Source organism: Brassica oleracea, chromosome C9, assembly GCF_000695525.1.
Source record: "Brassica oleracea var. oleracea cultivar TO1000 chromosome C9, BOL, whole genome shotgun sequence".
In the NCBI taxonomy this organism is placed as follows: Eukaryota; Viridiplantae; Streptophyta; class Magnoliopsida; order Brassicales; family Brassicaceae; genus Brassica; species Brassica oleracea.
The window spans coordinates 3,920,677-3,933,974 of NC_027756.1; the positions used below are offsets into that span (position 1 = coordinate 3,920,677).

At 38.2% G+C, this 13,298-nt stretch overlaps 1 protein-coding gene across 1 annotated transcript; it reads left to right on the forward strand.

Moving 5' to 3' along the window:
- The first annotated feature begins 373 nt into the window (after positions 1-373).
- On the forward strand, positions 374-2,359 carry LOC106319270 (phosphatidylinositol 4-kinase gamma 3-like). The gene is made up of 2 exons (XM_013757551.1): positions 374-1,645; positions 1,718-2,359. The coding sequence occupies exons 1-2, from the start codon at positions 626-628 to the stop codon at positions 2,096-2,098; spliced, it is 1,401 nt and encodes a 466-aa protein (XP_013613005.1). The 5' UTR covers positions 374-625; the 3' UTR covers positions 2,099-2,359.
- Positions 2,360-13,298: the final 10,939 nt, after the last annotated feature.

The following is a 13,298-nucleotide window of genomic DNA, read 5'->3' on the forward strand; positions in this document are numbered from 1 at the left end:
GTGTTTACGTTAGGTGGTGTGATATCTGTAGGTTCGGATCCTCTACAAAATGTACTTCTCTCGTTCTTTGCAGTTGCACCTTGTTTAATTTTGTATAATGGTTGTCTTAGTTTTATTTCAGTCTATTTTGCGTCGCCGCTCATTTGACTGTGTCTAGTTAATTGAATCACATTAAATCTCAGTTGTACTGAATGGTGACATTGTTTGTTTCTGTTTATAGAAATCAATGGTTAATAAAGATAATATGTAATCAAAGCTGTTGTTTGTTTTTCAAGGCTCAACAGTATCCCTCTTGGTTTTATTTTATGATATCTCCTGTTGTCCATCTAGATTGAACCTATAAGAAAGTTACAAACTTACAATATACGTAATGAGAATGAAAGGCTAATCTAAGGTGGTTTGGGATTGGTTTAAGTTCAGTATGAATCCTTGAGAGATATTGCTTTGGCAAAGATGTGAATTTACAAAACCTTTTGGTTTAGAGCTCCTGAATCCGTGCAGGGAACTTGGTCTCTTTAAAGTATACACGGAACAAGATTACAAAATTTTTGAGTTCTGAGATTCTCATTCATTCCAAAGGAATCCAGCCCTTGAGGATTTAGAATAGAAGCTGTATTAAGTTGGTATGTTATTTGCTAGTGTAGCTCTATGTCCAGCCCTGGAAGAAGTTGTCAACTTTCCAGGTTTTGTCGGACGGTTTGGTTTGAACTTAGACGACCCAATCCTGATATTCCTGAACATCGCCGAGTCTCTGAACCCGATGCGGGTCATGGAGTCGGATTCGTTAGCGTCCGTGAAGCTAAGGTTTCAGAGTATCAAGGGATTTTTTGTGAAGAAGCAGAAGGTGCTCTATGATGGTCGAGAGCTAGCTCGAGATTACGTTCACCATGAACTCACATTAGATGGTGAAAACGGAGAGAATGTGATTCACTTGCTTATTAAAAAATCATCTAAAGTCATCGCAAAGCCTAAAGATTTCTCCGTGGAGCATGTTGTTGTTAACCATGAGATTGAACTGCCTTCACTGCTCAAGGAGCTTATCAGCTCCACTATAGAGGGCTTGGAGAAGGGAAACGCCCCCATCAAATCATCTGATGGATCAGGGGGAGCTTACTTCATGCAAGATCAATCCGGTCACAAATACGTATCCGTCTTCAAACCGATAGACGAGGAGCCAATGGCTGTGAACAATCCCCACGGACTACCTCTCTCACTCGACGGGGAAGGTTTAAAGAAAGGAACACAAGTTGGTGAAGGAGCTTTCAGAGAAGTAGCAGCCTACTTATTAGACTATCCCATGACCGGACCAAGAACTTTTCCTCATGACCAACGCGGTTTCGCTGGTGTTCCACCAACAACAATGGTCAAATGCTTGCACAAAGACTTCAACCATCCCAATGGTTACAGTTTCTCCCAAGAGAACGCAAAGATTGGCTCGTTGCAGATGTTTGTGAGTAACGTCGGAACTTGTGAAGATATGGGATACGGAGTCTTCCCTGTTGATCAGGTTCACAAGATCTCGGTTCTAGACATTAGGCTTGCTAATGCAGATCGTCACGGTGGTAACATTTTGGTTAGCCGAGATGGAAATGATGGTCAGATCGTGCTTACTCCTATCGACCACGGCTATTGCTTTCCAAATAAGGTAAACAATTCTACTATTGTTTATTTAAATCAGCTGTAGAGTCTTTAGACTAAAACCACTTAACTTGTCCAGTTTGAAGACTGCACGTTTGAGTGGCTATACTGGCCTCAAGCAAAAGAGCCATACTCTTTAGAGACACTTGAATACATCAAAGCCTTGGACGCTGAGCAAGACATTGAACTTCTGAGGTTCCACGGTTGGGAGATTCCGCCTTCATGCGCCCGTGTCTTCCGCATCTCGACCATGCTTCTCAAGAAAGGTGCTGCGAAGGGTCTCACGCCTTTTGCCATTGGAAGCATTCTGTGCAGAGAAACACTCGAGAAAGAATCTGTGATCGAACAAATCATCTATGAGGCTGAAGCAATATGGTCCCCAGAGACAACAGAAGAGGAGTTTATCAGCACAGTCTGTGATATTATGGATCGCTACCTCGACCAGTATTCTCTGAACTGAAAATATCTTTTTTCATCCTCAGGATTTCGCCATGACTCTTACGCAGATGTATATCCCTGTCCATAACAAGTAATAAGTGTATCAATGTCTTTGAACTCAACCTTGGCTTTTGGGAACAGTCGTTGGGTTTATAGATTGGTCATGCTTCTGTGTTTTGGGTTCAATAAGGTTCCTGTGATATTCATTTCAGCTATGGATGATGAACAAGCTCATTTACATATATGGATGATGAACTTATATGTTATATTTATTTTGACTCGATTCTACTTTTGTTCCCTTCAAAAACTGAAAATTGAAAGACCAAATAAAATCAAATGATTTCATCCATTTGAAACAAAGAGTGGAAATCAATGATTAAACTGGTGCAAAACATATTCACCATGGAACTTGTGATCCCACAATTGATGGATCCCATGAGCTCTCTTAAAATCAGGGGATTTGCTAGTGTTTATCGTCATATACGTTCCGATGAAGAATCCGAACACGAACGTTTGTGTTCTGTGCTTGAAATATCCAATGTATTCTGAAGGATTCACATACAAATAAGGTATCCGTGATGCTAATTTATAAACGAATTCTTAACCCTGTCAATAATTAAGATCTTTCATGATTCAAACAAGTAACCTCGAAGCCGAGCAACAATTTCTAATGTCAATAACATGCATGCGTTATTTGTATTCGGATTGTACCACAAGGCACTAAGGCAAGTCCGTAAGAAATTTCAATACCATGCATGCATTATAAAGGTATCATCTGGATTGTGACACACAAACAAAACAATGGTTACTTACTACTATTGTTACTTTTTAATTTTTTTTTCCTTTTGATTGTACGTGTACGTGTTCGAAGGTCGACCAAGGCGTGGAGAAGAACGAGACTAATCTTGATAAAGAAAAAAAGATAGTAATAATAAAAGATATTTTAGTTTGACTTTTTTGAATAATTTCTTAGTTTTTGTTTAAAAACTATAAACATTTTTTAATATAGTAACATTAATTCAAAGATGTTGTGAAAACAATCAAAATCTTACATAAATTAGACAATCATATCTAGTTTTGATTAGTGTCAAGTTTTTATGTAAAGTAATAAAAGAACAAATCCAAGCAGTTTGCTGATCGAGCCTAGTGTTGTCAAACGGGTTGTTCCGTCCCGTCCCGGCCCGGACCGCTGCGGACTTTCTCTTGTGCGGGTTACGGTGGGTCAGGCCCGCGCGGGATGCGGTCTCCAAAAGCTCGGCCCAAGCCTGTCCCGCCAAAATGCACAGTCCTTTACAGGTCGTCCCGCGGACTGCGAACCAAAAGGTGCACCAATCGACTTCTAAGCGCTGTGTGCTGCTCCATAACACTTATTGACGCTGCATGCTGCTCCAGGAGACCATGACGCTTCATCTACGTGTTAAAGCTGTACAATTCAGGCTTTTATACTACATATCTAACTTCATATTGTTCTTGTAGTCAATTTCAGTTCATATCAGTTCTTGAAGTCATGTACACACAAACAAGCTCGACTTATTGGAACTGGATGGTCTGTACACGTTGACCCTGCTCCAGAAGCTTTTTGCGAAACAGTCTCTCGTGGCTCTGTAGACGGTGAGTTATTCTTAGTTTTTTTGTCGTACGACTCAAACAGAATACTGAGCTTCTTACGCAAGTTTTTTAGCTTTGCATCACGTGTACTCATGTCAAGCTTTTCCAAACAGCATTCGACAATGGAAAGCTTAAACCTTGGATCGAAGACTGCTGCCATTGCAAAAAGACCACTGACTTCATCCCAATATTTATCGAACTTCTCTTTCATCGGTGGCACCATGTATCTCACAATCTCATCTTCGCTTCCCTCATTGATCCGAAGTCGGGTAGTTCGAACCAGACATCAAGGTTGTGATCACAGCAAACGGACCCAAAAAATTGCAGATATTCTCAGCTCTTGTCCATTCCTCAGCAGTGGGAGCCATTTTATAACCCTTCTTATCAAATGTCTCCAACTTGCCAAAGGCTCTACGGTACCTGATGGCTCTTTCAAGCATAAAGAAAGTGGAGTTCCATCTTGTCGGAACATCCAGGAGTAGACCCCCAGTTTCTACTACACCCGCAGCCTCAACGCATTTCTGGAACAAGTTTTCACGCGTTTCCGATGACAGTACATACTTAACACTCTCTCTTACTTTGTGCAAAGAGTCTCCAATTACCTCCAACCCATCTTGTACTACGAGGTTAAGAATGTGAGCTGCACATCTCACATGGAAAAACTCTCCTCCACACAACAAAGCATCATCCAAATTCAGCTGTGACTTCACAATATCTTGCATCGAGTCATTACTGGTGGCATTGTCTAATGTCACTGAGAACACCTTCTTATCAACTCCCCACTCTTTTAGTGAATCAAGGAGCTGAATAACAACATTCATACCAGTATGTGGTGGTGGTAGAGCACAAAACGTCAGGATCTTGCTATTCAACTTCCAATTCCGATCAATGTAATGTGCTGTCACACACATATATCCTTCCCGTTTCACTGATGTCCACAAGTCAGAGGTGAAAGAGACTCGTCCAGGAAGAGTAGCCAATTCTCTCTTCAGCGTCTCTCTCTCACTCTCATATAGTCGATACACATCAGCTCTCGCTGTGTTTCGACATATGGTTTGGACATCAGCATTCAAATACTTCCATGTGTCTCTCACCTTTTCATACTCCACGTACGAGTATGGTAGATCATGCTGCACTATTGTCTTAGCTACCAGTTGCCTGAAGACAATATGATCATACTTTCGAGACACAACTTTCCCCTCGACATTGAGTTGCTGCTGCTTTCCTCCATTCCTAGGATACATCTTACATCTTAAACGATGCCTTCTCAACCCACTAGTTCCATGCGAGTGGGACTGCCATCCATACTCCCTTTTGCAATGATTGCAAGCAGCTTTCAGCTTCCCATTGGGTTTCTGGACCACCGTAAAATCTTTCCACACATCTGATCGTTGCCTCTCTTCCCTTTCCTCTTCACCGAGCTCATCCTCATCAAGCCCTTCTTCATCCAGTTCATCCTCAAGCTCTGGTATCTCCTCTTCCATCTTCTTCTTCTTCTTCTTCTTCTTCTGAGACTGACTACCGGAGCCCTTAGACACGCCCTTGTTTCTTCTACCTCCACGGATAACCGACTTCACAGGAACATACTTCTTCTGACTACACGCCTGCTTGGATGAGCCACTACCAAGATCCAGTGTGGATTGGATCATGGGTTTCTGCGAAGCAGTTCTAAAACTGGTTGGTATGCGAGGCTTCATTGTTTGGGTTGTTGGAGTGATTTCAACATCAGAATCCTCTTATGAATCATCAAGACTGATGAGATTTCTTTTGGAACTCTGCTTCTCTCCAGCGTCAATAACTTCATCAGCAACTTGACTTGCGATCTCCTCAATTGCACCAAGTCTGGCCATCACTTGTTGAGTCTCGAAGTCAAGCGTATTAGGGGGCGTGTAGCTTGAATCAAAAGTGAATTGATCGTCTGACTCGCCTCTTGATCCCATATCGTCTCTCAGCTCTCACTTTTTGGTTGGTTTGTATAAAGTTTCAATAATTCTTAGCCAAGTTACGGCTCCGTGACTTAAGCTACGTGGTTTAGTGGTGTTAGGATTTTTTTTTTTTTTAAATATTACCAAATTTTGCAATTAAATTTTATACTTAAAGTATTAAAATTTAAATTTGATTGAGGACAAACAACAATGCAGCATTAACGAATTCTTCCTATTTCATACCAATTCTTCCTATTTCTTAGCATAAACGAGCTCTTCCTAGACAAGACAAGCAGCAATGCAGCATAGACAAGACATCAAGGCAACACAACGAGTTCTTCAATCAATTTTGCAAGTTCTACGCTACATGACATCAAGTTCTCCTATCAATTTCAAGTTGTCCTATCAATTCTTCCTATTTCTAACTTCTAAGTGACTAACCTGAGGTCCTTAAGCTGCTATCTCGGAATGAAAGATTGGGAAGCTGACGTCCTGACGCCTCCTTGTTCACCAACACTCCAACAGCTCGACAAAGAAACCAACAAAAAAAAAAGACATATCAGAGACTTGATATAAGATTAAGAGCATGAGTACAAACTAAAGACTTACAATGCTTTCAGCTCTCAGTAATATATGCTTTTCTTAAACAAGCAAGACAGCGGCTGGTTATAACAGGAAAGCAGGTGTGTGCTCACACATACATTAAGTCAACACCATAACCAGCTATATCGTGTTGGGCCTACACCAGCTTTCACCGTCATAACCCGCCCCCTCCTTGTTCACATACAAAAACAAAAGAGATATCAGAAACTGAATCACTCAAGTTCAAGCGAACCAGGACAGACAATTGAAACAACAAGAAACAAGCAACTATATAATTATTGTCTTAACTTCACAGCGGATCTTGCCGTGGAGCCAACGAACAATCACTCTTCATTCTTTTGAATGATTTTTCATAAGCTACACCGCGAAGATCCGCTGAACTATATAGTTGCAAGTAACAAAGCGAATCTCTATTTCAAACAAGTAACAAAGCGAATCTTTATTTCAAACAACAACTAACTAAACATCATCCTAACGGCTACTTATTATATTATTAGCTTCGATCGAATCTCTTTTTCTTGAGTAAGGAGGAGTCTTAGAGAGTCTTACATCTATTCGGATCTTGCATGCATCTTACGGATCTCTTTCCTTAGGTAGCTAACAACCTGAACATGTTATACAAGAGTAAATCGTTAGAGGTGTAGAGCAGAGAGTTTGATGGATAAAGAACTTGAAAATATTACATGTAAAACTTAGAAGAAGAGGTGAAAAGGCTTATCTCTGTAGATGCGAGTTTGATCTGTGAAGTTTACAAGCCGAGATGGAATAACTGGAGCTTCTCTTTCGCTGGAGCTCAATTTCTTCTGTCGGCGACTCGTCTTTCTCTCACTCTCTCTCTCTCTCTCTTTTGTTTTTTCAGGTCCCCGATGAAATGAGGAGGCAAGAGGGTGCGGGACATTAGGGTTGACCGCGATTCTTTTGGGCCATTTTGTTTTTTCAGGTCCCTGATGAAATGAGGAGGCAAGAGGGTGTGGGACATTAGGGTTGACCGCGGTTCTTTTGGGCCATCCCGCTTTGAGCCCAATACCGCACAGTACCAACCCGCGAGGCCCACCGTTTTGCGGGATATCAAATCTTCGGCCCAAACCCGCCCCGCCCCAAGCCTTAACGGGCCTGTCCCGCGGTCCAGGTTCTCGGTTGACATCACTAGCCATATCTTTCCCAAATTATTTCTGCAGATGTCTCTCACTCTTTTTTTATTTTTTTCTTTTATCCTATCTTTATCTATTTCTCTTAATCTTCTTTTCTTCTCACTTCATATCTCCATGAAACATTTCATACAATTTTCTTCTCGTATTAAATCAAATTGATGGTAAAAAGGATCCTCACAGCATTTCCCAGCGACCATTGTCTTTACACTCTGATGATCTTCACTAGTTTGTTTCCACACCAGTATTCTACCAACCTCTTCCTTATCAACTCGTCTTTGTCACTGCAGTTACTGTTCCATCGACATCAAATGTGCGAATTATAGCCGTGAAATCATGGTCTCCAACAAAGCTATGCCTTCTAAAATGGTTTCCAATCTCTCTACATTGGATCTTCCTCTTAATCTATTTTGCCAGTCATAACAAAAGACAATGATTTATTAATATACTTAGATGATAACACAAATGTTATCAGTTAATATTTATGCTATATGAGTAAATAATCAATATCGATTCTCTAAGAAATATGATAACTTAAGTGTTGTAGGTTAATAAGCATGTTATACTAAGAATATAATTTAAGCATTACGTTAAGAAACCATGTATCGACTAAGTAATATTGTATCGACTAACAAATAATGTAACAACAAGTTACATATATTTTATAACATCTATATAACCATTTATCAATTCGCCATAGATGTTTGTAATAGGCTAAATTATATGTAGAATGTTGATAAAATCATTAATATATACAACTATAAAATACTTTTCTTTAGTATTAAATCATGTGTAAGCTAATAAGTCATGTATCATATACAAAATAACATATCAGCTAGAGAAACAATGTACCAAACAATAACTCGGTTAACAAAACCATGTATCAGCTAACAAACAATGTATCAGCTAATGACAACTATTTATGGCGTGATCCACATCTTCATCTCATGTTTTTCGTCATATTAATGATAGAGGGTGAATCCTTTAGCGACCATTATTTTGTAACCAAGTTTGTAGCAGTTAACAAACATTGTATCAGCTAATAACAATTATTTGTCACATAAGTATAGTAGCTAACAAAACTTGTATCATCAAACGACAATTATATCATCACATCTTACCAACTATAATTTGTGGCAACCTATTTTGTAATACCTAACCAAATATATATCCCAAGCGGTGATTCCCGAATAAACACCAAAATGAAAGATCTGAAATTCTATAGTCATGATTCACTAATTCGTCTGAGACGGTGAATTACTCTATCATGTAAGATTTCAACGTGGAATTGTTAATGACAGTGGTAAGATGAGTAATTATATCTGGAAGTGTCGCCTCTCCCACTGGTATTGTCACATTCGATGGATTCTATCTGGAACATTGCATTGGCGTTGAAATTGTAGAATCTATACAATAATTTTTAGAGATCGATGGGGGAGATGGTGGAAACTCACTATGATTTGGAAGGATTATCAAAACTTAAAATTAATGATTTTGTGGTATTTAAAAATGAAGGAAAAGAGGAATCACATCAAAATTGGTAGGAAATAGAGCTTTAAACAAAAAAAATAGATCTGAAAAAATGCATTTACATAGAGAAAACAGGAAAGAGGTTTGAAGAAGAAAGAGATTTACGGGAAGAAAGGGAAATAGGAAGTAGGGGTCTTTATGGAATTTTTTAAAAGAGAATGGTGCTCGGGTAGAAACTTAATTATGGTTGAATCCGTGTATAGAACACCATTCTCTGTTAGAAAATCTCTAAGAAAAACTAAAATATTCTTTATGTTACTTTTAATAAAAAGGGAAGATGGCAAAAACCAGTCAAAACAAAAGAGGTTGACCACAAAACAAAAGACGTTTGTAAATTTGCAGTATAAGTATTGTTTCTAAATAGTAATATTATATGTAACGTTCGACGAGTTCGATGCTAGAGAGCAAATCATGAAAAACAATAATAACTAGATAGTAATCCGCTGTTTGCGCGGAATAAGATGTCTATATTATGCTGAAATTATATATATGATTATGTATAATATAAGGTATACTTTAATCGATAGTTAGATATAACTAAATGTATGATTGTTATCAGGGGCGAAGCTAGAAACTTTTTATAATGAGTTCACTAATATTAAAATTTAATATATGGTGTTTGCAAGTTTGAGAAGAAGTTTTGGAAAATAATTGTTTTATATTTCATTTATCACGTTGTAGTAGTTATGGACTTAGGGGTTTAACACATAAAATCGAAAAAAATGGTGGATCAATAACATATTATAAGCAAAACAATAACTGTGTGAAATAAAAAAAAGTATAGCTCCTTTAAATTGGGAAAACATAGTTGCATAATAAAATAAATTGAAGGTTATTTGACCCTCTAAATTGTAAAGGTTGTTATAGATGCGACCAGTACGTGAGACTTGCTGGTGGTTCGTTCCCAGAAGTTTCTTCTCATCTTCAAGGACGTCTAATGCAGAGCTCTCATGGCAGCGAAGGTGGTGACACTCGCATGCTTATATTGCTTACTCGAGAAGACTAATTCACTAAGCCGAGACGATTTACAGTGATTCAGTCTCCTCGAAACAGAGATCACCTCATCAAGCAGTAACAAAACCGAGTACAACACATTTATCTAGAAATAGATTTTCAACGTCCTCTTTCAGCAAGGTGGTTCTCAAGAATGTGAGTGCTCTGCTAAATGCATGAAAGCAGGTATGGATAAAATGGTTCTTTCATTAGCACTTGGCATCGTACTAAAGTTTCATTGCTTTGTCGTCTCTACGGATCTGTCGACTTAATGGCGATAGATCAGATGGGTTACTATTTTTAACAGAAGCGTATAGAGGAATAAGCAATCTTTATTGATTCTATGATTATATTGAGAGGATTGATAAATCAACTAATCGAACTTGAAGCTGAAGGTTTATCACATAAAAGTGTCTGTCGAGAAAAGTATAGATGGTATGAAGTTCTTTAAAGGAATGTTAGTGTGAACGCATTAAATTTACAGTTTTGGTGAGAAACGTTCTCTGCGTGACACCTAAGCGTTTTACTAAATAAAAGCTTGAGATAATTGGGTGAATATACCCATAAGAAATCAAAATTAGCTATATACCCATGTGCGTGAAATGCTCCATTTTTCTGTAGCTATTATCTCTTGTGTTTCCAATTTTATCCTTTTGCTTGGCTACGTTGGCAATTATAGTACATACATAGATGGTTGAGAGATATGATCTAGAGATATGATAGGTTCTTGTTCAAATATAGATTTTCTTGTTGGTTGATTTTACACCCCATATTCTTTCATGAACCATGTCATAGACCGTAGAAGATTTTGTCATATTTGGTTAAAAATATTTTATGGTAGACTACGGATTAGGCTGGTTGCTGAAACTATATCTATAAGTTGATGGTAACTGTATACGTATCATGTATATTTAGTAATGGCATTTAACTAATCTATTAACACCTAGTGATATAACTTGTTAATATGTAAAATAGCTTCTATCTAACAAATGTTAGTGGATAAGATTATTTTTATCTATTACGCAGAAGAGTTAACATAACTTGGATCATTATGACTACAACACAAATGAATTTTTTAACTTATATAGATAGGTGGTACAATCTACAGTGCCAAAACAAGTTGTTAATATATTTAATAGTGGTTATAATAACAATGTAGAAGAAGGGACTCGTGACCGTTAATAGAAGTTATAGATAGCGATGACCATAGATGTTTAATATATAACAATATAACACAAAAAGGTAAATATAGTTATACATACAGTATAGTACATGTTAGGTCTGAACTTTAACGTCTAACCATGTTAGATATACATACAATATAGATGTCTAACTATGCGGTCACAGTCTAACTATGTCGTCACAGTTTGAACCTTAACATCTAACTATGCAGTTACAGTCTACAACTTCTATTACTGTTCTCACATATGGTTAACTTGTAAAATTATTATTTCTACATCATCTACACAACATATACATCATCAAAGTTAATCCGAAAGGAAAAATAGTAACCGTTATAATACAAGTTGCCATATAATAAACAAGTTATTGCTATTAAACATGTTTCTCCTAACAAATAACATTTAAGCCGAGAAACGGGAAGGAGACAAGAAATAGACCTGGTGCAGTGATGGAAACATGATGCAATTATCTAGGGTTCATGTTGCCAGAGGTGGGGATGGTAAAGGAAGTGAAGGAATCACCGTTGGAAGCGAGTTGTTGTGCTGTCTGTGGCTTTTACCATCGCTTCCCAGTATATCGTCGCCTCTGCCCCTCCCATCACCTCCACGCCTACCGTCTTCTTCTTTCTTTCCTCCTTTCATTTGTTTTCTCTATCGTATCTCTCTCTTTGGTGTCTCCTATATTTTTTATTTTACTATTTTCCTCCTTTCATTTGAAATAAAATCGTATCTTTCCATAGGATTTTGTACCTTCATTAGTGAGTAGGGATAAAATGGTATTAATCAAAATTACACAGTGCACAAATAGAGATCATGTAGTTTCTTAATATTGGTGCGAAATGTGTATATCTATCCTAATTTCTCTAAAAGCTTTTCGTAAAGCCACGTCAGCACGTCACATTCCTTGCCAATAAACTCTTAAGGTAAGTTTTAAAAATGCTTATTCTTTAATATATAGGGGATAAGTGATATTCTAGTGTAAAAGTTCTTTTAAATAATTTATGTGTATTAACTTTAAACATTTCTCAATATCTCAAAGAGGTTGACCCACGCATAAAATATTTCAAAGAGCTTTTACAACGTAACAAGCGTTTCAAACACACATGGAAACACAAAAACAAAATCAAAAGTTGAAGAAACCGAATAAGGATAGATAGATCATAGATGGTTCCCGAACATATACTAAGGAAAATCCTTAGAAAAGGGGTCAAGAGGAGGATGTTGGATCCATGTCCAGACATAGTGTAGATGGTCTAATGCTGTGGGTTTCCCAATTTACCCGAAGGGCTGGGTTTGGGTCCCATATCTCGAGATATTTTTTAAATTTAACCAGTAATGCTGTGGGTTTCCCAATTTGCCCGAAGGGCTGGGTTTGGGTCCCATATCTGGAAATTTGCCCGAAGGGCTGGGTTTGGGTCCAATATGCTGAGCTGTGGTCGTGTAGACTTGGAGAGCAAGAGAGTATCTTGGAGATATGGAAAGAGGAATAAACTTGAGGAGCAAGTTTATGATTTAAAGAAAGAGGAATAACTGCATTCCAAGAAAATGAAAGTTGCACTTATTGTTATGGAAGATGTCCATACATGTTGCCTTGGAGACTAGGGTTTCGGGAACATGGAGAATAACTATAAGATAGCTATGGGGTCGTCTGTATATAGACAGAGACACAGAGGCTGATCTTATAAAGAGAGATAAGCTCTTGGAAGTGTTCTTGGGTCGTACTGAAGTAGTGGCTGAAGTACTTGACGGGAGAGAAACATAAGTGGGTAGCTTAGGAATCCTTCAGTGTCATGTGTTAGGGTGTTAACACTAGACGAGTAAAGCTGAATAAACAAGGTCTTGTAATAGATTGTTTAAAGGAGATTCTAATAAAGCTTGAGTGTTTGCTTGTATTGTTTTGTCTCTTGAGTTATCTTCTGCATTATCAATTGTGGTGTCATCTTTGCACTTACAAGTGGTATCAGAGCGGGACACCTAAGTTATCGGTGTAATCCTGAAGGTGAAGATGGACACGATTATTTCTGTGCAGAAGGCGATCGTGTTGAATGCGGACCAGTATGGTCATTGGAAGGCTCGCATGAAGCAGACGATTCGAGGAATCAATGAAGATGTGTGGACAGCTGTGGAGATTGGTTGGGAGGAGCCTACCATAGTCATAGGAGATGGGAAGAATCCTAAGCCAAAAGAGGATTGGTCAGAGGCAGAACGCAATGCATCTAAGTTTAATGCAAAGG